This window comes from Chiroxiphia lanceolata, chromosome 3, assembly GCF_009829145.1.
Source record: "Chiroxiphia lanceolata isolate bChiLan1 chromosome 3, bChiLan1.pri, whole genome shotgun sequence".
NCBI lineage: Eukaryota > Metazoa > Chordata > Aves > Passeriformes > Pipridae > Chiroxiphia > Chiroxiphia lanceolata.
The window spans coordinates 101,302,665-101,326,928 of NC_045639.1; the positions used below are offsets into that span (position 1 = coordinate 101,302,665).

Here is a 24,264-nt window from a genome sequence, read left to right on the forward strand (position 1 = left end):
TGAGAGTGAACTCAATCCCCTTGTCCAGATGCCTGAGTAAAGATATTAAATGGGGCTGACCCCAGTATTGAGCCCTGGGGAACACCACTAGTGACCAGGCGTCAACTGGAGCAGCTCCATTCTCCACCACTCCTTGGGCCCAGCCATCCAACCAGTTTTTCTACCCAGTGAACAGTGTACCCATCCAAGCAATGAGCAGGCAGTTTCTCCAGAATGCTATGGGAAATGGTGTCAAAATCTTTATTGAAATCCAGGTAAACCACATCCATGTTATACTGTTTCAGCCTGAGATTTCATATTAGTTATATTTATTTTGAAGGAGATTACCTGCAAATTAAGTGGAAGAATCTTTGAATGAATCTGCAGATGTTATGGATGAAATGCTGGAAAGATTTGAGCACATTTTGCTCATTATGCCCTCTTCTCCCCCATCATTTAGAGCAGGATGAGTGAAAGGGAAAAGCTTTCCTGCATCTCCAAAAGGAAAAGATGGCTTCTTCGTTGAGGACTTGAGAGATAGGAGAGATGTACTTTGCTGTCAGGATTGACAGGCAGTAGGATAAAATAAAATGGAGGCTCTTTCACCGAAAGGCTGGAGTGCCAGATCCTGCAGAGTCAGGCTGAAAAGGAAGACTAAACAAAGAAAGGATATTTGAAATTAAAATGTCTAATATTATTTTGTCAAACAAAATAGCCTTCAGAAGCACTCCATTATCCAGAGTGCTCCCAGTTCAAATGTGTTCCTTCCAGGTGCTGTTCCCAATCTCTGCAGCTTCTCATGTACGTACCCAGACTCAGCCTGGCTTACTGCTGTAGGGAGAAGGAGAGGAAGAGCAAGAGTTGCTTCCCATCCAGCCAGTTCACTACTACTGCATGTGCACAGGATGCTCTGGTTGTTTACCCTTATTGACTGGCTGAAAATAAATACCAGTATTTGGTATTTATTTACACGATGATCTGTATGGCAAAATTGATTTATTTGAAATGGAAATTATAATTTATATTGAAAAACAATTGCTTTTCAATTTAGAGCTGTAAAAATAGTCTTACATTGGAAACTGAATGGGTGAGACCATTCACTTTGTTTGACTTTTCTGTTGTTCTTCATCCTGTGTTTCAGCTTTGCTTGTCTGCTACACACGTCTGAGCTCACTGTATATTAGTTATGTGCAACTGCATTGTAGATGGACCGATGTGTGTTCAGAGTTTAATCTTAGTCAGCAAAATCTATGTGTTATGTGCTGCATGAGCTTCAAGAACAACAGCATAACAAAACATTTGCTGCTTTCCTACTGCTTCTGGAGTATTTTTTAGAGTTTTCACAATTTTCTTATTAATTTTGCCTAATTGGATCTATCTGGAAAAAACCTGAATACCCTGCAATATTTGAAATTCCACAGTGTTATGTCACTGAACTGTCTTTGACAGTTCTGACAACAGGATTTGGTTAATGTCACAATAGAATGATACTTGAAGCTGAATTGATCCTTGCATTTAGATGGGAAACCCAACCAACCTTTTGCACTCAGAGGATTTGCATGCAACACTGCTGTACGGAATTTCTTTGTTTCCCTAGAAACAAAGTGTCCTGTAGTATCAGTCAGATAGGAGGTAGCATATTACTGTAACAAAATAGCAGGATAAATTTTGGATTGCAAAGTTGAAGATGTAGTTAGAGATTAAAAGCACAAATAATAAGGAAATGCAAATGTGAAACGCATTGTCATATGTCTCTGGTATTTGGCCTTTTGGGTATTGGGGCTTTTGGTAAAGCATCTTTTTGAGGTTTTGAAGCAATATAGCCTGAAGCTCCAACAAATGGGTTCAAGGGTGTCTTTCTGTGAATTACTTGGTCGAGGTTGGTATGCTTTCGTCTTGGTTTAACTATTTTTTTACCTGTGGAGTATGATTTATCCTTTAAAGAATAGAAAAGACTCTTTCACCAAAATCTAGCTTTCTTTACGGGGCATACAATGCATGCTGTGATATTGTGCATAATGTTTGACTTTTTGGCGGTATTAATTGTCCTTTGGTTTCACTAGCATTTAGAGACACTTTATGACACGCTGGTAAGCTCTTATGATTTTGGAGATGGCTTTGTCATCCTGTGTTCGAGTATTGTTCTCTGTAAACAATGAAAATACCATACAATAGCAATTGATAGTTATTAGCCTTCATACATTTCAGTGAATTCTCTGACCTCAAGAATTGTTAAGTTATATGTGGAAATTGAGAGACCTGAAACATCCTGGATCTTTGCTCTGCGGTTTGACTGTTTTAGAACAATCAAAAATTATATAATGTAAACTCTCCTAGAGTATGTGCTAGAAGGGAACTGCATGTTTGTCATTTTCTGTTAGCTTTTTTTGCAGTGGTTTATCTTCCTTGTTCAGGTTTGGTTAATTATTGTTTTTGGACTTTTCTGTGCCTACAAAATGGTGTAATTGGCAGTAACTGGGTAAGAGTACAGACTTATTTTTCATGAAAACAGAACAGTGTGGAATTGAGGTTTTATTCAGGTGACTGGAGTTATTCAGAATATTTATTTCAAAGGAGAATAGCTTCTCTCTAAACATGTGCTTCTGGCAAGATGTTTAGGCTTGCCTAAACTTCTGGCTGAGGAGGAGTACAGTGCTGGCTGGATGTGCTGGCTGCTGGAATATTGCACAGGGATGGCTCTGCTGTACCTGCCAGTGGTGAGAGCGCAGTGGGGCTTTTCAAATTGCTGCTCGAAATGTTTCCCAGTGGGTATGTTATGGGATTAATGGGATTAATTCCTGTTTTTCCTTGCTGCTTGAGGAGTGATAGGAGGCAGTTCCTCATTCTTGAGAAGTGTAAGTTCAGAATACTTTGTTGATTGGAAGTCCTTAGACTATCTAGGACATTTTCCCATAAGCAGTTAGGGTAATGTTAACATCAGGTTAAGAGAGTACTTGAGACATGTCATCTTTTTAGAGGGAGAACTGAGAGACACTTGACTACCCAAGAGGAGGTAGGACAGTTGTGTGTGTTATTTGTTCCTCTGATCTCCTTCCTGTATTCCTGTGTAACGCTTCCTCTTGTTCACAAGCAGTATAGCATTTCCTCAAGAAGCTTTTTTTGAATTTTCAAATTCTAAACAGTATGAGTGGCAAACTAATAGTCTTTCTCCAAAATGCAAACGCCCTCATGTATTTTCTTATTATCTTTTTTTTCCATATCAGACTTGTCTAACTGGGTTGTCTAATTATGCTACTGCCTTTAGGAACAATACGGAGAATAACTGTAACAAATGCGCAAGTGTGTTTATGGGAGTATGGCAGGCACTGGTTATCCATTTATATTCTACAGGAGAACCTGTTTTATTCAGAGCTCTTGGAAAATGTTCATGGAAACTTTTAGGGAATTAGGACAGCTGGTCTAGCAGACTTTGAAGTCTGCAACACAGCCGGCTGGCCGGCATTCCCAGTGCCAACTGGCTCAGCAGCAAGTAGAGACAGCAACTGTGATTTTGGCTTAGGAAACCCTGTATATATAGAAGATGACTTGATGACAGGCAAGACTCAATAAATCTGGTGACATAACTGAACTCTGTTAACCAGTGTTTGCTCTGTTGGGATTAAACAACACCCTGTGTTATCAATTAAAACTCATTATTTTTTTCTGTATTTCCTTTCTTCAGAGTAAGAACTTAGTATCTTCTCATTTAGTGTCTTCCTTTGGAATATCTGTCAGAACATTATTTTAATAGATGATTGAATTAGATTTCAGCTACTGTATGTCATTGCCGATCTTTAGTCATTGTCAAATTTCAAATGAAATGTCATCTGGAAGTAAGTCGTATGCAAAGCTACAGGAGTTTGGCTCTGCATCTGTCAGGAGACTTTGTGAATAATCAGATTTCCTGAGAGGCTGTGGATTTCTCACTTCATTGACTGATTCTTTTTGCCTTATAGTACAAAAATAGAGAAGGAGAAAAAAGAGCACGCTAAGCTACATGGGATGATCCGTACAGAAATAAGTGGAGCTGAAATTGCAGAAGAGATGGAGAAAGAAAGAAGGTTCTTCCAGTTACAAATGTGTGAGGTAAGATGCAACATGAAATTCATATTGTTCTGCTGCTGTTTTTAGGAAAGATTTGAAAAATGCAATTGTTTAATGGCAGTTGTGACACTAAAGGGAAATGTCAAGTTATTAGTGGCCTCCGTTTGTGAGAACACATTTTTTTATCATCCAGATGTGCAAACTTTGGAGGGAATTTAGGTATGTTCTAATTTCACTTAACAAGTAAATTAATGCAAAGCTCAATAAAACACTAAGAGATTATAATAAAAAAGCCTTTACACTACTAATTCACTGTAAGTTATTTTAAGCCCTAGATCATTCTCTGAATTGTTCCCTGTGCTGACAGCTGTTGCGTTATTATGAGGAGAGACTCTAGTCTAGCACAGTGCTGGGCTGGTGCAGAGAAAAAGTGCTAAGGATGGAATCCAGTTGTCTTTCAAGATGTTTCAGAATGTTTCTATTTGGAAGTCTTTGTGATTTTGCAGTATGTTAAATCTCGTGCATATTTTTGGTTCGATTGGTTTAAGGACACGTCTGGTTCCGTGGTTGGGAATTCAAGTTACTGTGTTCATTTTTTCTGTGCATTAACTCAAAAATATACCATGGGTGATTTTACTGTGATGATTATAGCTAATTTGACTCATATACCAGCATAGCATAACTGCAGTTGTCCTGAATACCACTTCTAGTAACTGTATGCACTCATACTTAATAGAAAAGCTTCACATTTCTATACGGAGTCAGACTAAAGTGTTCAAAATGCATAAAGGGATTTGAGTACCCGATAAACATATGGATGTTGTCAGCTAATTGCCCATCTGTATCCTTCCTAAGAAACAACCAGGAACAGATGCTTCTCTCTTGCTGTGTCACAGTAAAGGCAAAGTTCACGTGAGTCAGTTGTAGCAGTAATGCAGGGTGAAGTCTGTGAAATTGGATCAGGGTACCTTAAATGTAGAATAGCTAAAGTGTATCCTGTATTTCTTCCGATTTTGAAGAGAAAAAGTTTTTAGTTGGTTACCTCTGAATAGTCATAAAAGGGGACTTTTTGATAACGAAAACTATAAAATCAACAGGTAGATTTTAAAAATTGTTAAAATAATCCCTCACTTTTTTTTTTGGTAAACTGGTTTCCTCCTTAATGACATCTGTTTAGCAATGAATTTAACAACTAGTGAGACACACTCTTAGATGTGCTGCTGGGTTTATGAATGGTTTTCTGAATCTACCTCACAAACACTTCCATGCTTTCTTTAACAGAGGCTTTCCCTAGGAGCCATAAAGGATGTTTTAACAATTTGAACAAATCATAGTGAAATATCCTCACAGGATATCAAAAATCAGCAGTGACAAAATTCCATTTGTGTCATTTAACCCTTGATACCACTTTCTGATGCATTCTCTTTTAGGTCTTGTAAATCTGTGACTGTTCAAGCTTATTGAAATATAACTGAAAATAAATGTTAAAAAAAACACTGTAGCAGTAATAATTGATTTCTTTTGTGAATTACTGTTTTTACAGTATCTACTGAAAGTCAATGAGATCAAGATTAAAAAAGGAGTGGACTTGCTTCAGAACTTGATCAAGTACTTTCATGCTCAGTGCAAGTATGTTTTAGTTTTCTTTATATCTACACAATAACAGGAGCAATGTTTTGTTTTCACCTTCTGACCTCATCATAACGCTTTTCTAGAATTTTCAAAATAAGTATTAAGATTCAGCTGTTCTTGCTGATGTCTCTTGACAGATTGCTTTTGTCATAGACAGGTCATTCCTTTTGTTACTATTTTCTGGAACATGTAATGAGGTTGAACTTGTTGGTTGAAAGGAGTGCCAAACAATAATTTGCCATATTTATAAATTACTCCTGAAACAGAGCTATTCGTTTGGTCTATTACTTAGCAGTCCATTAGTTTTGATGGACTTTTTTGAGTGTATCTAGCAATGATCTAAATTAATTCTCTGCTAAACAAAAATGAATTGCATAAGCAGTAAGTTTAAACTGTATTAAAAGAATCAATCTTTTTCTAGTTAATTGGAGGACCCAGTAATAAAACATATAGTTCTCATTAGAATTATGTACTTTTTTATGATAGTCTTACAAATCAGTAATGTAGCAATGAAGTCACAGCTGTAACCTTGAAAGAGCTGCTGCTAACCTGTTGAAATCAGTTAGTTTTCTTCTTCAAACACCATCTATGTATTTTTTTCCCTATGTTGCTTTTAAAATCAGATTTGTTTGTGATATGTCACTTATCTGCTCTGTCCATTTAATAGCAATTCAACAACATAAATGCTGTGCTGTGTTGTCACTTTCATGTCTGCTTCCCAGAATGAAAATATTTCATGTTGCAAACAATGCAGCAATTTTTAATCAAATATGCATGTAATTGTGGTTTCTTAAAATTTATTTTTAAAATCAGAATTACTGAGTTTTTTAAGAGCTGGAATACTGGGCATAGATAATGTTACTTTGCAATATAAAAATACATATAATGCAGTAAGATGTAGCATATTCAGTTTACATGTAGACTATAATTAATGCTTGGGAAACAAAGGGGGTTTCCTTTAGTAGAAAGATTGCATCAGACGTGAAATTATTTGGCTTCAAGAAGTCATAATTATTTTATATCTACTAGAGCTTTTGCTGTTCTACAAATGAATCTTGCTTGTTCTGGGCCTTCACAAAATGGGATGAGAACCTGTATTTGAGGTGAGAATGAGGAAAATTTATGTGGCAGTGGATTGTGGCAGTTCTGAATCTAATTGGGGATTTTGCATGTTAGAATAAGATAGGATGGAAATAAAGAGGTGGATCAGCCAAAGATGCATTAAAAAAAAGAGTCTAATGTTTTGAAGTTTATGGCATGGCATAATAATATGCATGTCTTCCTTCAGCAACTTTTTAAGCAGAAAATGCAAAGTAAAGTTTAATAACAGCTTGCTTTTTGCTTTTCTTTTTAAGTTTCTTTCAGGATGGGTTAAAAGCAGTTGAAAGTCTCAAGCCTTCAATTGAGACGCTCTCGACAGATCTTTATACAGTGAGTAGCAACCTTTCACATTTGTGTTGTCAATTTAGTTTTTTACAGTAGAAGCATGAACATTTTGGTTCAGATTGGCTGACTGTTTTAGTAGTCAGCATTTTAAGGTTTTCAGTTGAGAAAAATCTTGTTCCAATATAGCATTTAGAAGCCTTAGTTTTAGTTCAAGACCCCACTGTGTAAAGTGTTAGGAAAACAGCCTTTGCTCTAAAGTGTTTACTGACTAAGTGAAAAAGAACATGTGGTTTCAAATGGAACACAAGGAAGCAAGAATATTGTGAGGCAATATCAAAGTCTTAAGCCAGCAACATCCTTGCCATTATCAAGCTTTCTGAAGATATAAAGGAAAATAAATTGATCACATTATCTTTTCTCTTTGTTTTCATTCTTGATGAACATTTCTTAGAAAAATGAACCAATTAAGCAGCAAATTTGAAAGACCTGAGTTCAAAATAGAAAATAAGGTTATTTTTAACCTGTGTTTTTATTCATTCAAGATTAAACAAGCACAAGATGAAGAAAGAAGACAATTAACACAGCTTAGGGATATTTTAAAATCAGCACTCCAAGTTGATCAGAAAGAGGTGAGCATATAAGGTGGTTTAACTTTGTAATACCTATTTTAATTACTTCTAATGTAATGTTAGTATTCAAAACAGTTATTTTAACTTTTATCAGCCATCTAATTTCTTTTGTTCATTCATCTTTGTTTTGATGTTGATATTGAAGTGTGTGACAAAAATTTTTAAATTAATGCCCACTAAAAATACGAGACTTACTGAAAAGTAATTTCTTTGTGTTACCAGTATTGCAAAATAATTCAGACGGTGCACTGTTGCAGACTGAGAATGAAAGAACTTTGGCAGTATCAAGGAGACCCTATTCGTGGAACCTTATCTCACAATACTAATCCAAACTGTGTAAAGATTATGTAAAACTGAACTTCAAATCCCAAACCACCTCTGTCATCTGCAAAAGTAACAATTAAGTTTGCTACTCTGCTACAAGATGCCAGGGTTCAAATGTGCAAGGGCTGGGTCAGTTTGGCAATCCAACAAATAAGTATTTTTTGAGTTTTGATTATGATTACCATTAGATTTAATGAGTTTTGGAGTAGTTTCATTTGCAGACTCTGATCTGGAAGTAAGCATCTTTTGTATACTGTAATCCTAAATATTGGGTCTACTTTTGTTTCAGATTGCTAGTGCTTCCTCTTCATATAAATAAATGCTTGCCAGCTTCCTTTGTGTGGCTGCTGGGCCATGAGAAGTGATGGATGAGCCCCCTCCCCCTTTTCAGATTCTCTTTCTGAAGGGATCATGATGAAATAGTTTAGTCTGTAGAGCTCAGACTTCCTTGATCTTTTCCGATCTTGCTTTGATCTTCCCATAAAAGCTACGGTGACTCCTGGCTTTTACTGGTGACAGATGATGGTTGTTGAGCAATATAAATGAGTGAAAGATGTCCCTGCCCACAGCCGGGGGTTGGACTGGATGACCTTTAAAGGTCCCTTCCAACCCAAATCCATGTCACTGTGTGACCTGCTGACAGGCATTTGGAACAGCCTTGAACGCTCTTCACTTTGAGATGCTGTTTGTTACCTTTTGAAGTTTGTGATAATGACCATTATGTACGAAGTTCCATACAGGCTACAGGCCCTTTCTTAGGTTCTGCCTGGCATTCAGGACTCACTGATTTGCCAAAAACTTCCAAATTTGAGCTCTGCAGAATTAGAGACTGGTGATCCTCATGGAAATGGTGACTGCTTTGGGTTCACCATTGATTGCCCACTCTCAAGAAGGAGTCATTGCTGTTTGGGGTGTGTTAGCAGGCTTCTTATTTTAATTGGGTCATTGCTCAAGAGAGAAACCAGAAGCAGTTGGGTGTCGTGGTTGCTGCAAATGTTGCTTCTCTATGTTTACCTCTTTATCAGTGATACTGATATTAAATGTATATGGAAGCTGTGATGAGTACACATCTGTTCATAGACCCATAAATTAATAATACACATAAATTTATTATTTCTGCTGGGTTTGTGACATTTAAAAATGCAAGCATAGAAAGTGCTTTGTGCTATAGCTATTATTTATTAATTCTGCAAATCTAGATATAGATGCTTACCTGCAGAGCACGAGAAATATAATTATTTTTAAAGTTTTTTTGAAAACATCAGTTAATCAGTGGGATGCCAAAGAGCTGTGATATAATTTACTGTTCAACTCACTAATATTATTCTTGTTGCACTGTAATTTCCTTTACTATAACTGATTTCTTTTTCCTTCCTAAAATGCATTTACATTTTGTGACCGAAGTCTAGGAGAGTAAGTGTTACCATGTTTTAATGAAAATAGTTGGCATGATTTCCATTCAGATTTCAAGAAACTGGATTTTTCCTTTGAGCTCTTGTCTGTTGGCATGAAAAGACTGGTTCTTTCTTTCTTCACTTTGGTTTGTTTTATTACCAAAAAGGAAAAAAAAAAAGTTACCAATTCTTCTTGGGAAAGAAAATTGCTGTAAGACAAATTGGTGATTTCTGTGACACTTTCTTTTGGAAAATTAAATCCAGTTGCTTGATTTGATGTTCTTGCAAGATTTTGAAAATATATGTATTTTTAATTAAAATGGACTTCATGTAAGAAATGATAGAATGTTGACAAATATTGTTTCTGTTGTTTAAAAAAAGAAAACACACAAGCACTCATAGTGGACTTTCTTTTGTTGTGCCTGTAAATGTAGTTTCCTCCTGCACAGAACTTCCTCAAACCTGGTTTGTATTGAAACTTCTTTTTGAAATGTCATTTCATGTACATCTTCGTAATTTTTAATTTTTAAACTTTCAGTTTTCAAACTATAGAGGTCCTGCAAGTTTTGGAGTCACCCTTAGAGTTGTATCGCCTAAACTGTTCTCGTTTCCATGACCTTGGGTGAGGTCGTCTCCTGTGACTGTAGTCTTTAGATTCGCTTCTACTTCTTTGGTAGAACCTGTAATCTATTTCGACCTCTGTAAAATATGACAAATTTTGTGTTTCTTGACAAAAATGATAGTAGCTGTGCTATAGGAGAGGCTACCTGCACGGGGTTCTGGTAGATATGTCTTTTAAGGGCTCTGTGGGACTGTAATAAGTAATCTCTGAAACATCCTGCAAATGCCAGAGTAGTTCAGCTCCGGAAGAGCTGTAAGGACTTTTTTGGCAGCTTTATACACAGGAGTGATCTGAACAGTCTAAAAATCCTGCTCCAAAGGAGCTGTGGAATGACTAGCAAAAAATTTGTGGTGTATAAGTTGAAGCACCTTGTATTGGAAAGGTCTATTGTGTTCACATAGTGGGGCTGATAAATTGAATTTTGGAATATCTCTTACCAGTAGTCACAGACCATCTTTAGAGAATACTGTTTTCAGATTTATTTCATTTTTAGCTATGCTGTTCAGCTTGAAGTCAGTCTGTCTTTATAACTTCAGAACAAATAATTTCCAACCTCTTTATGGTCAGGGAAGTGGTTCACTAAAAACATGCTGCAGTTAAATGACTCACCTTTTTTTTTTGTGCCTATCTGCATTTCGAAGCTGATAAAGTGGTCAAAGTTCAGTTTCTTAGGCTTGTGTACCTCAGTCTGTTGTGATCTTATTATAATAGTTCAGGAGATATTTAAAATGACAATACTCTGTGCTAGGTATGTCCTCTATCCTGTGGTGATCCATTTCCTCCCATAGGTAATGTACATTGTTGCTGCTCCTCAGATGAGGCCATTGGGTCTGACTGTGTTATCTGTGATTTGTATCTCTGGTATGTGCAATGTGCAAAGCAGAAATAAGGGAAGATCCTTTGGAGAACCTGCATATGGAAAAGGCATGCTGAAATTGTCTGGAAGGATGTTAATTGTGATGGTGATTTGTGGGATGGCATCCTGTCTGTTAGGAGATAGATCAAAATCATGCACTTCTTGTCAGAGAGCTGTGGAAAACCATCATCTGGCAATCACCTTGGGCATTACTGATCTGGACATGACCTGAACTGAGGATTTAAAATGGCAAATATGTTTGTCCTCAGGTTCTTTTCATGAAATAGTATTAAATTTTTTAAAGATACTGTTCATAGTAATGAATGTGTGGAAATACACGTCAGCTACAGCAGCTTCCTCTCCTGCTGAAATAAGGCAGGAAGCTTGTATTATTGGTTTGCCAGTTTGGCCAAACACAGCAACTGAGTGTAAAAAGCTGAAGGGAGGGAGCTGAAATGTGGCAGAAAATAATGCACAAAAAGGAGCAGCTCAGACTTAAGTAATGGGAGTGGTGCTATGAGCAGGTGTTGGAGGTCACCTGAAATCTTTACATAATTGAGGATGGGGAGAACTGAAATTAATTTCCTGTACGACCTCTAATCTTCCCGGGAATGGAGTTCCTTTACTGACTAATGGGAGGCAGAGATCAAGGCATTGGTACGGCACAACTGGCAGTGTCAGATCAGATTTTCTTCAGAAGTCAGTAAATGTACACGTGCAGTGCTTCTTAATGAGAGACAGGAATTTTTTATAAATGTTGTGGCTCTATGTTGTGCAGACAGAGTGCAAAACCAAATAATTCTGTGTAAACAAACTGGAGAGGAACGATAAACATACTGGTTTAAATCTGAATTCATGCTTTGTCAGGCACAAACATTTAAGTAATGGTTTTGTAGTGCCTTTAAAAGCCTCAGATGCATGGTGTAGCTACCTAATACAGCTTCCTAGATCGCTAGCTGAGAGTCAGGGAAGTGGGCACAGGTTGCTTCTGCTGAGAAGGAGCACCAAGGAGGATTGCAGCCTGTGTTGAGTTCAACTCATGGTTCTCAGGACCACTGAGCTCCAGTACTGTGTTCAGGATGAGCCTGAAATCCTACAGCCTGGAGGTGTGGAGTCCTCAGTGCTCTGAACAGGGGTGTAGGTGGTAGCTCTGTCCCTACCATCAGGTTTAGAATAGCTCATAGTCATGTAAGCGAGCTGCTTTGTGGGTTTTTCCCTTGCTCTACTTATATTATCTGCCTTATATAACAGAAGTGTAATTATGTCCATAAAGCAATGATAATAGAAAAAAAAGCAATTACAGGTATTAGTCATTGTTACTGTAGACATTTAAAAGTCCATCCTGTCATGTTTCTGCTACTAATATAGCATGACACATCAGATTCCTCATTTTTAGGTTCTTATTTTTTAAGAAGGTGGACTCTTGCAGCAGTGGGTCCTGCCTCTGGGTAGTTCTGAGACCAGTGAGAAGGGTTTAATAAATCCTTGTCTCTTCCAGTGCCAGAATTCTACGTTGTTCAAGTTATTTTGCTTTAAATTACCCTTCTTCTTCTGGAAATGATTTTTCAATTTTCCTATATGACTCCTGAACTATATTACCAGGAGGTCTCTTGTACTTTTCAGACAATAACTTGACTCAGTTTCCACAAGGAAAATCACTTCTTCAGATTAATGTATGTAATTCTTTTTGTTACGATGGAAGGGTAAACTAGCAATTGCAGGTAATAATAATCTTTAATGTTTGTACCCTGTAGTGTTTGCATGAGCTGGAAAACCCACTGCTTAATTAAATTTTGAGCTAAAACCCCAATATATTAAAACCAGTAGTAAATCTAAATAAAGCAAGTAAAAGGATTTTGGCAGTTGCTGATAATGACTACTTATCAAATGTTTTTTGTGCCCTCTGAAGAAAGAAATGGATCTTGTTCTTTCTCATTGAGGAGGAAAAATATGCTTCATTTGGCCTGTTGGATTAGAGCAGGAAGGAAAAGCTCTGAAACTCATTAATGGGGGGTTAGTTTGGTTGAAAGTGTGGAATGCATTACAAATTGCTGTTGATTATTTCAGGATTCTCAGATTCGCCAGAGTACAGCTTACAGTTTACATCAGCCTCAGGGAAACAAGGAACATGGCACTGAACGGAATGGTAGTCTGTATAAGAAAAGTGATGGGTAAGTACTGCTAGAGTCTACTGGAAAAAACATTAGGTCCTAAGAACTGAAGCACTGTCATACAAAATATATTTAAAACTGAGTTACCTTTTTTTTTTCCCCCCTTTAAACTAGAATCAGAAAAGTGTGGCAGAAAAGGAAGTGCTCAGTTAAAAATGGTTTTCTTACTATTTCCCATGGTACAGTAAGTATTTGTTTTCAGTATTTTATGTACATGGTTGCTAATACAAAAAGGCAAGATCTGCTGGTCTATATTTGTAATTTGGAATTAGCTAGATTCCTGATTCAGTGTTTTGAATATGAGTGATATTATTTTTTTAAGGCAACTTTTCAGAAATATATCAAGACATACGCAGCATCTAAAAATACAGCTATTCTAATGCTTATGACTATTAATGGGAAAAAAGGGCTTTTTTAGTGACTCAGTACATGTAAATGTTCATATTTTACCAGTCTATCTAAAAATACAAATTCAAACTTTTTTTTTTTTTCAAAGATATAATTGGGCATTAAGCCATCTTTTAGATAGGAGTTAAACAACTTTTTATATTTGCAAGATAAACTGAGAGTAGATTTGCAAGTAAACTGAGAGTATGCTGAATCTCTTCTCTCCCCCAGATTTGCTGCTATGTTGTAGTTTGTTAGGAAGGTAGCTCCTGAGAAGTAGCTGTTGGTGAAAGCCAACTCTGAAAACAACTTCTGCCAGAATGACAGGAAATAGAGAGTTACAAGTCCCTCTCTTTTACTGCTACCAATATTTGAAACACATTAGGTATAAATATTTAAAGTTTGTTAAAATTCTGAAAATTTATACTTCCGTGTTTTGGACCTTTTGCACTTGGCTTTCAACTTGATCTTGCTTTCCTGTAACTTTTCTCTTTTTATACTGTTTTCTCAAAAAATTTGAGAAACTTTCTTAAGGCAAAAAAATAACTCAGTGACACTATTTCCCATTCTTGGTCTAATAAACTGTCCTGTTCCTTGATCCTGTTATGAACTTTTCTGTTCTTCATCCTGTTATGCCTGTTGCTATGACTACAAGTTGACCCTGGCAGCAAAAATGAATCAGTCTCTCATTTGTGCATCTAACCATAAGCTGTTGCCTTCAGAATTGATAACCAGGAGTTAAGGAGGAGTGTAAAGCCAGGCCTGCAAAGCAGAGTCATTACTATGGCTTTGGAATTGTCCACCAGTTTATCCCTCTTGTCATTTGAGTGTGTATGAGTTGTCTTTGTCAGAGGGAAGTCTGTTAGTGTATTCTGTGCTGGTGTCTGTGAGTGCTGTGATTGCACTTGGTGCTGTGCTGGTACCAGTCGGAGTGTAGCTGGGGCAGCTCAGAGCTGGCAGGGGCAACAGAATCCACTTGTGGAGCAGAATTTGAAAACTTTCACATGCGAGTACAGTTATTGAGTCTATCAAGATACTGCTTTCTTCTCTTTTTATAAGCTGTCTACCAGATGGTCTGACATTTTTAGAAGCAGTAAGTTCCCACTGAAAACGGTGGAGCCGTAGCTGGAAATCAGTTCATAGATAGTTTAATGTGAGTTCAGATATGTGAGTTTCACAGGTTTGGTCTTGATTTTCCTATATTACAACAGTAAAAGAGTCCCTTCTTGTTTTAAAATATGCTCCTAAAAAGTATTTTTACTTATTTACTCACTTCTCCCTTATGTACTGATGGCAGTTTTATGTAAAAAATTAATAAATATTTCGTAGACACTGAAATGAGTAGAAGTGATTTCTGTTTATTAAGAATTTTTTTAATACCTTCTGAGAATACTGAAGGAACAACATTGATTTCCAAACTTTCTCAGGGTTGATATCTCCTGGTCTCTGAAATATGATGTGCTGTTCTCTTGTCCCAGCAGTTCATTAAAATGAACCATCTCTCACAAATTCATTTGACAGTTTTGTTTTCTTTATGAAATATAAATTTGTAAATGCTTTTCCTTTAAAGACTAAGTATTCTTCATGAGTTCCTCTTCTTTGGTCATGTAGCCTCTCTTTGAGGGACTATTTTTTCAGTTAGTTTCTAGAACAGCTATCTTCAGGCAGTTGCTGTATTCCGAGTTAAAATTGCCTGCCAAGTGCTCTCCTGACGCATGGAGAGAATATGGTTGGTTCTCAATCACCCAGCTGTGGTACTGAATGTACCTGCCTGCATTGCAGAAGTTATACTTTTAGACAGCTAAAAGCTTCAAAGAAATTAGCATTCATAGAGCAACGTGCAAGGTAATGGCTGATGGAAAAACAGACACTGGTCCTTTGTGTAATTATTAGTAGTCAGAAATTTCCTGACATCTATCTGACTGCAATTTAACATACATGGATGAAGAAACAATGACAGAAGCAGATTGAACCATGTAATTAGGAATTCCTAAGTGCTTTTCAGATCAAGAAGTCACAATCAAGAAGAAACTTAGATTTCAGAAATGTCAGATTCCTCAAAGTTGTTTTGTGTTTAAAGAACTTAAATGAAATTTGCTGGTTGTCTGCAAAAAAAGGAATATAAGATAGCCTCATTGTTGAGGAATCTTTCTTTGTTGTTCTTTCTTTACTATGGAAAGTTTATTCTACCATGATGATTAACAGGACAATCTGAAGACAAAACAATCAGATTTAATATTTTTATTCTGAAGTTAATCACTGTGATATCCAGAAAAATATGCATGATGAAATCAGCCAACCAGTCTGTTAAGTGGACACATTAGCTTGTGCCTTTTGTAAAAGTCAGCTCTGTATCATGGCACTCCTGTATTGTTTCAGATGCCTAACCTTTTGATTCCTACACTTACTGTTTGTTGCTGGAACAGATCCAGTCAGTCTTACTGGATAGGGGATTGCCATTTCTTCAGGAAGTAGCATGAGTTGATGCTTAGGTCTGTGTATGGCATGTTAAGAGCAGCACATCTTTTGAGGGTTGTTAACATGCTTGTTAACAAGGTGTCCAGAAATTCAGCAGTTTTCTGAACAGAGACTTGAGCAGGAAAATGAAGCTCAGAGGATTCAAAGTAGCATAATAGCAGTTACACGTTTGTTATCATTTTCTACATCCAGTGTCTCCTAATCCTGCCAAATGTCCAGATCCACCTACAGTAGCTTTGTGTGGCTAAAGAGTTTGTACAGCCTTACCTCTCTTTGTCTTTTACCTCCAACTTCTCCCCAAACACCATCTGCCATGTGATGTATACATGTTGTCCACCAAGTAACAGGCAAGTGTCAGGGTGCTGGGTGGAGATAGACTGTTATTTGCTGCAGGGTAGAAGCATGAATGAGGTGGTATCAACCACATGCTAAGGGTTTTTAATACCCTTGTCAATGCTGATTTCAGGTTAGGAGATCCTCAGATAAAAACTTTAGAATATGTGTGTAGAATCTGTGTGGCCCAGGATGTGTTCCAGGTTGTTGCAGCCATTTCTTTGGGTTCTCAGATCCCAACACAGAATTATTTATGCTGCATTCTCTTGTCCAGAGAGACAGGTTCTGTGTGCATTGGTCTTGCAGACCTCTCTGAAGTATTTTAATGCATTCATTTACAGCTTCATATTTCATAAGTTACAGAAAACTAATTAGGTCCCGAATGCGCTTCAGATCCAAAGACCTGGGACAAGGGGATTCTCTCTTAAGCTAAATGTACTTGCATTTCTACATTCTCACAGAGGCTGTGACAAAAGTATATATGACTTGAGAAGAGAAGGCTCAGGGGAGACCTCATCGCTCTCTACAACTACCTGAGAGGAGGTTGTAGGCAGGTGGGGGTTGGTCTCTTCTCCCGGGCAATCAGCAGTAGGACAAGAGGGCATGGCCTTAAGCTGTGCCAGGGGAGGTTTAGGTTGGATATTAGAAAGAAATTCTTTACAGAGAGGGTAATCAGCCATTGGAATGGGCTGCCCAGGGAAGTGGTGGATTCTCCGTCCCTGGAGGTTTTTAAGATGAGGCTGGACGTGGCACTCGGTGCCATGGTCTAGCAACTGTGGTGGTAGTGGATCAAGGGTTGGACTTGATGATCTCAGAGGTCCTTTCCAACCCAGCTGATTCTATGATTCTATGACTTACCCAGTGTCTATCTAATTAATATTTTATAAATATTTGTATGTAAATATATGTAATAATATATTTATGTATAATTTATAACTAAATAATTAAATCTGTAGGCACTTTTACTACTAAAAGGAATGTCTGGAATTTGAGAAGCTATTTATTAGGCAGAGAATACAATGCGGTTGTCAATAAATTGTCGTCTTGCTGCCTCTGAAACCTCTCTTGGGTATAATTCATTTTACATTGACCAGCAAGTGACCTGCAGGTTTATTGTTTCAAAGCTTGCATGACTTTGTTTTGTCTGCTGCTTATGCTGGGCAAAGCATGAGCCTGCTGTTTTTCAAGGACACCATGCTTCTTTTTTTTTTTTTCAAACAGGAAAAAACCCCATATTTTTTTCCCTTCTTATGTTTCTCTGTGGGTTTGATTTTTTTAAACTGGTGTTCAGATAAAATTATGTTGTTCTTTTTTGGCCAGCTACATTGTTTTATCAGATTGTTTCAAGGGAGTCTGTACTCTTTGGACTTGTTGTCCCTTCTTTTTTTGAATTAAATTTTTTCATCAATAAATTGAGAAAAGATTATGAGAATATCTATGTTTGTTATGATTCATTGCGAGTTAATTACATTATGTGATAGTTCAGCTTCATTTGATAATGTGTTTATGAATATTGCTATCTTTATGATAGTACTTTCCTAATCGTTTAAATGACTGTTTTTCAGATATTATTGCCTAGAGCAAAGGCTCACTAGTTAAATCTGTTTTCATGATTTAATTATTCTAAAAGAAGAGTGAAACTAGTTATCCATTGTAGGAAGTGCAAACCATTCCTCAAGTCAAGTTTACAAACGTGTCTTTCTAGGTCCTACCCTCAACCTGTAGAGCAGGTGGATTAAGGGAAAGAAGAGGTTAGTGCAGAGGTGCTATTTGAAAAGTCTTTGTAGACTTTATGAGTCTATTTCAAAATGCAGGTTGCTTATGCAGTTTGCTATATTTTAGGAAAATATTCCCACTTTCTATTAAAAAGATCACTGAGAGGAACTTGACTAGAAAACATATATCATTATAAAATACATTTTGTTTTACTAGATCTCTTAGTAATCGTCTAGCTCAGTTTAGTTTTACATATTCTTGCTTCGAGACTTCTCTGTGCAAACTTCCTATTTCTTCAGTGTGTACCTTTACTGATTTTAAAATTGAGCATTTATTCTAAACTGGTTACCTAGGACCCTTCAAAGACATTAGCAGGAGTCAAACTATTTCATTACTGAAAACTAAACAACTGAGTTTTTTAAAGTAAATGTCTTAGTGTTAAGGGATTAAATGTAGGATGAACCCGTCTCTTTTTCATGCCTGATTCCTTCAGATAAGTGTTACCGGTTAATGATAATTGAAGTGATTTTACCCTCTTCCCTTTTCAAAATTCTAGTGTCTATCCAGTTACCAGTGAATAAAATGTTCAAATATAAATAGTTTAAAAACCGTGATGCAGATGAAAACATGAATCAAAACCTGGGTACCTTAAAAATTAAAGAGCCATTTGTCAAGTCTTCTTGGCCAGTGGGATGTTGTCCTGTGTTTTCAAACTGCAGGGCTCAGTCAGTATCAATGTACTAAAATGTGTGCATTTTATCTTCAAATAGGCTAACCGACCTCCAGCAAAGCTCAATCTGTTAACCTGCCAAGTGAAAACAAACCCAGAGGAGAAAAAATGTTTTGACCTCATATCACGTAGGTTTGTTGTTTAGGTCTTTCTACTTGCAGCTCATAGCAGAGTTTTGCATTATTTCTGTAGATGTGTCAATAATCCACTTGAACATTTTTACAGTTGTAGAATTCTTCACTTTATAAAATGCCCTTCCTACGACACTTTGACATTTCACTTATTTTAGCATAATGCAACTAACTGTACCTATTTCTTTGGAAAACCTCTTGTTTTAAAAGATGTCTTAATTCCTTTTTTATATATCATTTTGTGCTGTCTTACAATAGAGTGACTATTTTTGCCGTGACATCTCTCTTTATTTTGAAAATGTCATAGCTGATCATCTTGGAAAGTTATGATTTTTGCACAAGATCAAAAGATGTTTTTAAAACTTAAAAAAAATTAATTCTGGTGGTTGCAATGTAACAGTGACGAAAATAATAAAAACATTTTTTGGTTCTCATTACAGATAAAAAGGTGAGATAAAGAGTCTATGTGTTAAACCTGCCAAAACTGAATAATTTTGGGATGGGAATGGGATGATACAAAATTATGTAGTAGAATGTTCCCTTTGTTTTCTCACTAGGACATTTTACTGAAATATATATCTCAAATTATTTGGGGAGAAGAATATAAATGTATTCCTCATTTGTTCCCTTATCAATGCATAAAGTTCTTTTGCATTTGTAAATGTAAGCTGTGCTGCTTTTGTTAATAGACTAGAATGCATGTGTGCAATACACAGTTTCTTCATTTTTGCACAAGTAACTGGGTTTCCCTGTTTACTTCTGCACTTTCTTTCTTTGTTGATGGCCATGTCATGTTTTGCCCAATATCAGCTTGTCACAACGTTATCATACACTTGAAAAGGCACAACAGGCCTCTTGTCCTTCTCCAGATGAGTGTTTATCTTCATTTTACTGTAGAGTTTAAAAATATTCCTTGTTTTTTACAAAATGCAAACTGCTGTATCATGGCAAGATAAAGCCTCTTTATGTATCACTTTCCTTTCTGTTCTTTCATATAGCCTCACCGTCTTATTATTTTCCACGTTTGAAGCTATCTTTTAATACATTTTTGCCTGAATATTTTTCAAACTTAAGAAACATTCATTTTAGAATATCTTTTTGTCAGTAGCTTTACCTCTGTTCTTCTCATTGACAATTCTAACTCCAGCTTAGCCATTAAACTGTGTCATATCTCATTTGCTTCATAGACTTAAAATGTATTATGCTTTTTTCTTTAGTAGTACACTATGATAGCAATGCTTAGAATTACAAAAGTAGTATTAAATTGAAAATTATGAGCTTGATTTAATTGAAACAGCTTGCAGCTTATGCTGGTTGTAGTTTGGACTTTACGTCTGGCAAATTTGTTTTTCCATGTTTGTTTACTGTGGTTTTAAGAGCTCACTTGGACTCTCTAAATCTTTCTATCTTATATACACAGATAAACTCTATGTTTTACTTCTCTCCCTCTCATCAGAACATTAGGCTTGTGATTACTAAGGTTATATCTAGAACATGGAAAATTTCCTATGCTCTCCTGCTGCTTATGTGATAGAAGCACAGCAGTGAAGAAAAAAGCTTCTGTTTAAAATGCAACAAGCCACCTTGTGTAAACATGGGTCTAATCATAGATGAACTGTAGATAATAAGAGTGAAACTTGCTAAATAGACTTTTTGTCTGTCAGCACTGCAGTGATGAGACTAGGGAGCTCAGGAATCATACATCAATTAATTTTAGATTTTTAAAGAGATTTCTGCAAAATCAGTTTTTCAATAACTTTTTTTAATCAGTATGTGAATTATTTATTGTGCAGATGACAGAACATACCATTTTCAAGCAGAGGATGAACAGGAATGTCAAATGTGAGTTTCTTTGCTGATTTTATTCTTGATATTCGTGTTCTGCTGAGACTTACCTTGAATTTTAGAAGTGCCAAAACATTTAATAGCAAAATATTACTACCATTTTAGATGGACATCAGTGCTACAAAACAGCAAAGAGGAAGCTTTAAATAATGCATTCAAAGGAGATGATAACACAGGAGAAAATAATATTGTCCAGGAACTGACAAAAGAAATTATATCTGAAGTCCAAAGGATGACTGGAAATGATGTTTGTTGTGACTGTGGAGCACAAGGTGACTCAATTAAGCATATTTCTAATTGGTAAAAATTCTTTGTCTCATGAGACTATTTAAGCTAATGTTTTATGCTTTCACTTTTACTCCTTATTTCACAAAAATTATACACATGGTAGAATATGCTACAGTTTAATGGAACTACTTTAGTAAGATTGATTTGCTCTATGCTTATTGTCAGGGGGGAGAAAAGTTACTAAGAAGCTTGTTTTTGTCCCATATATTTTACCAATTGCAGCTTTTGGTTACATAAATAAGTGAACTTACATAAAATATGGTTTAATACTATAAGATTATTTTATTATTTACCTAATTTACCTAATAATACGTAAAACTGAGCAGCCATCAGAATCATGAAGCATTTTCTTAATACACCTTTTTTCTTGGGTTTTTTTAGTAATGATTGACTAAGTGAGACAGGGAATATGTCTAAAGCTGTGCTCATTTGGAAAAGAATACACCTGCACTGACTATGGTTTCCAGTGTTGGTTTTGTTGATCAATGAATTTCTACTTTAATCCTCTTTAATTTATTTTTTAAATCCTGCTGTTTCCTGTGTTCTTTTATGTTAGAGAGGCACTGCAGGGCTTAGGGGTTTTTGATGCGAAACTGTAGCTGAAATTATCAGATCTGATGCTGTCTGCACTTTATAAATCAATAGTTACTTCCAGCAATAGATATTGTATAAGACTGTGGGAAGAGTCAATCCTGCTCTCTTAAAAGGAGAAGAGTCTAAATAACAACTACCAAACCTTTATCAAATAAATAAGTTACTGAGCTGTCTGAAACTTCAGCAATTAATTATTTGTCTGGAAGATGAGGAAATGTTATAATAAAATTCAGAATACCAAGAGAAAAGACAAGCAAGTGTTACTAAAGGAGAGGGATGAGCTTTAGTATCTTTGAAATAGTTGAGTGAGAATCCATTGTAGTGTGTGCTGTACGTGTACTTCAGAATCTCTTCTGCTTCACTTAGTCTGAAGTCTATACTTGACGTACAAAACCACGCCAACCCTGTAAGCATTGTTATTTCAGTTTAAACTGCACCTGTACTCACAGTTGAGAATGTGACACTGTTATGTTAGTGGTAGAAAAATGCAATTCCTGAAAGATGTGTGAAGAATGACAAACTGGACTGGTTGAGTAGCTCCCTCGGAGAGAGATGTCCTTCACAAAAATAAAATAAATAATTTAATCTTCTTTTATCATTAAAAAACCCACTGTTTTTGTTTCCCAGTAAAGTAAATGTAAAGACATAAATTATAAAATATATAATTAATGTGCAAAAATCTTATTTTACTTAATAGTATGTTCAAAACTGTAAGTAAGCCAAACTGTAACCTAAAGAGATCGTGGAGAAAAAAAACTCCAGGCCAATTTAGTGTATAAGACGAGATAAAAAGAGCAGGTCGTTTGATCAGGCCCTCAGGCCCAGGGGAATACACACGACGTGCACCCCAGACAGTGATTCTACAATTTTATAATATGGTCTGTCCAATCCCAAAGCTATTTCACTTCTGTATGCTACATTTTCTAGAGTGAAATAATTGTCTGAATAAATTTTAATTCTGTGGGCATTTTCTGTTTCAGATCCTACCTGGCTGTCAACAAATTTGGGAATTCTAACTTGCATTGAATGCTCAGGAATCCATAGAGAACTCGGTGTTCACTATTCCAGGATGCAATCACTTACATTAGATGTGCTGGGAACATCTGAACTTTTGGTAATCAAATTGCTTTTATTAACTTAAAAATAGTACTGTAAAATACTTCTAACACAAGTATATTTTTAACACTTTATGTTGTTCGAATCCTGAAAGTTGCCTCTGGATAAACATAATTTAAGAAAGCTTAATTCAAATTTAATGGAACCTCCTGGAACATAGTGTCCTAAAGTAAACTTTTGCTTATCTTAGAATTCAAATTAGTAGAGGCTTCATATTTTTTGTGTTTTCAGGTCTTTTTACCCTTGGTTGCTCTTTATAAGAACACAGCTGTTTGACATATAAATGTGGCTAAGATTAAAAATTTAAGGACTTGCAAATACTTATCCCATTAATTATTTAGCATTATTTTTAGAAGAGAACTTTAATCCCCAAAGAAAGAAAATGTATTCAGCTTTGCTACACAAAGAAGTTACCACTTATCAGCTGCTCTGTGTGACAGTTCATAAGTGTGTTCTTACCCAGCACGAAGTATTTGCCTTTATCATATGAACTGGTGTCTTCATGGATTATTCTGCAGTTACTGGTTCAGGTACTAAATCCCAGCTGAAAATTAACATCCAAGAAGGTACCTAGTCTATTCATTATCACTGACATAGTAGCAGAACAAGGAATCAGAAATAAGAGATCCCAACTCTCGTTTTCCCTTGTCCTCCCCTTGATGTGGCTAATATGTGTGTGGTCAGTAGCTGAACATGTTTATTAAGTGAGCTGTGGATTTTTTTTTTTTTTTTTTACAGCTTGCAAAGAATATTGGTAATGCTGGGTTTAATGAGATTATGGAGTTCTGTCTGCCAGTTGATGAGACAGTCAAACCTAACCCAAGCAGTGATATGTAAGTAAAGAACCACTACTTCTGAGAAAGGCAAACGTTTAATTTAATATTGCTAAGAGGTTGTACCATTATGGTTTGGACTGGCAGGCCATGGAAGATGTGTATTGTCTTATTTATTGTCTTATAGCCAAGGAGGAAACCTTTTTTTCTGATGCTTTGCTTGTCTGTTTTATTGAGTTTTGTCTGACTGTACCTTCCCTAATAGTAAGGATTATTTTACCAACTCTCTGAATCATGGTTTGTGGGACAGAAACAAATTAGCCATGACTTGTTGGGAACTTCTAAAGACACACAAGGATAGGGATTAAAAAAACCAAAGCAAATAATTTTATCCTATTTAAACACGAAATAGAAATTGTAATAAGTTGCACATTTACCTGTAAGATACTGAACATGTAGTGTTTAGGAGCCATACCTAGGACTGAAGTCTGTAACTGTGTGGAATAAAGACAGAACATTTAACTGAATTCCTCGAAAACACTGAACAGCGATGGCAGAGATACAGCAAGGACAGCTGCCTGCTTGGCTGGATACTGCTCCATCATAAAAGAGCTAGTAAACAATGCAGAAACAAACGCAGAAAAATTGGCTTTGGATGAAGCCAATTTTACATTATGTGGACTTTTAAGCATTCTGACAAAACCAGTGTTCAACAGTGCAGTTTAAATAATTTTTGACTACTGCCATCAATAATAGTGCAGATTATTAATATTAATAATTAAAATTACTAATAATTTTACTGAATAGTAAAGCAATATAATAAGAACACTTCTAAA

General features: G+C 36.2%; 1 protein-coding gene across 5 annotated transcripts in view; it reads left to right on the plus strand.

The window, feature by feature from the left end:
• Positions 1 to 24,264, plus strand: part of ASAP2 (ArfGAP with SH3 domain, ankyrin repeat and PH domain 2) — an 84,504-nt gene that overhangs the window by 41,227 nt on the left and 19,013 nt on the right. For 3 of the 5 annotated variants that reach the window (XR_004356466.1, XM_032684618.1, XM_032684616.1), the window contains exons 6-17: positions 3,936 to 4,065; positions 5,567 to 5,652; positions 7,011 to 7,086; positions 7,584 to 7,670; positions 9,399 to 9,407; positions 12,934 to 13,037; positions 13,152 to 13,221; positions 18,722 to 18,809; positions 20,606 to 20,654; positions 20,763 to 20,929; positions 22,520 to 22,653; positions 23,394 to 23,488. Coding sequence is in view for 4 of the 5 variants with exons in the window: in XM_032684618.1 (XP_032540509.1) it covers positions 3,936 to 4,065; positions 5,567 to 5,652; positions 7,011 to 7,086; positions 7,584 to 7,670; positions 9,399 to 9,407; positions 12,934 to 13,037; positions 13,152 to 13,221; positions 18,722 to 18,809; positions 20,606 to 20,654; positions 20,763 to 20,929; positions 22,520 to 22,653; positions 23,394 to 23,488 (1,095 nt within the window). In the remaining variant the exon portion in view is untranslated. The remainder of the gene's footprint in view (positions 1 to 3,935; positions 4,066 to 5,566; positions 5,653 to 7,010; positions 7,087 to 7,583; positions 7,671 to 9,398; positions 9,408 to 12,933; positions 13,038 to 13,151; positions 13,222 to 18,721; positions 18,810 to 20,605; positions 20,655 to 20,762; positions 20,930 to 22,519; positions 22,654 to 23,393; positions 23,489 to 24,264) is intronic. The other 2 variants (XM_032684615.1, XM_032684617.1) reach the window with 1 other exon arrangement.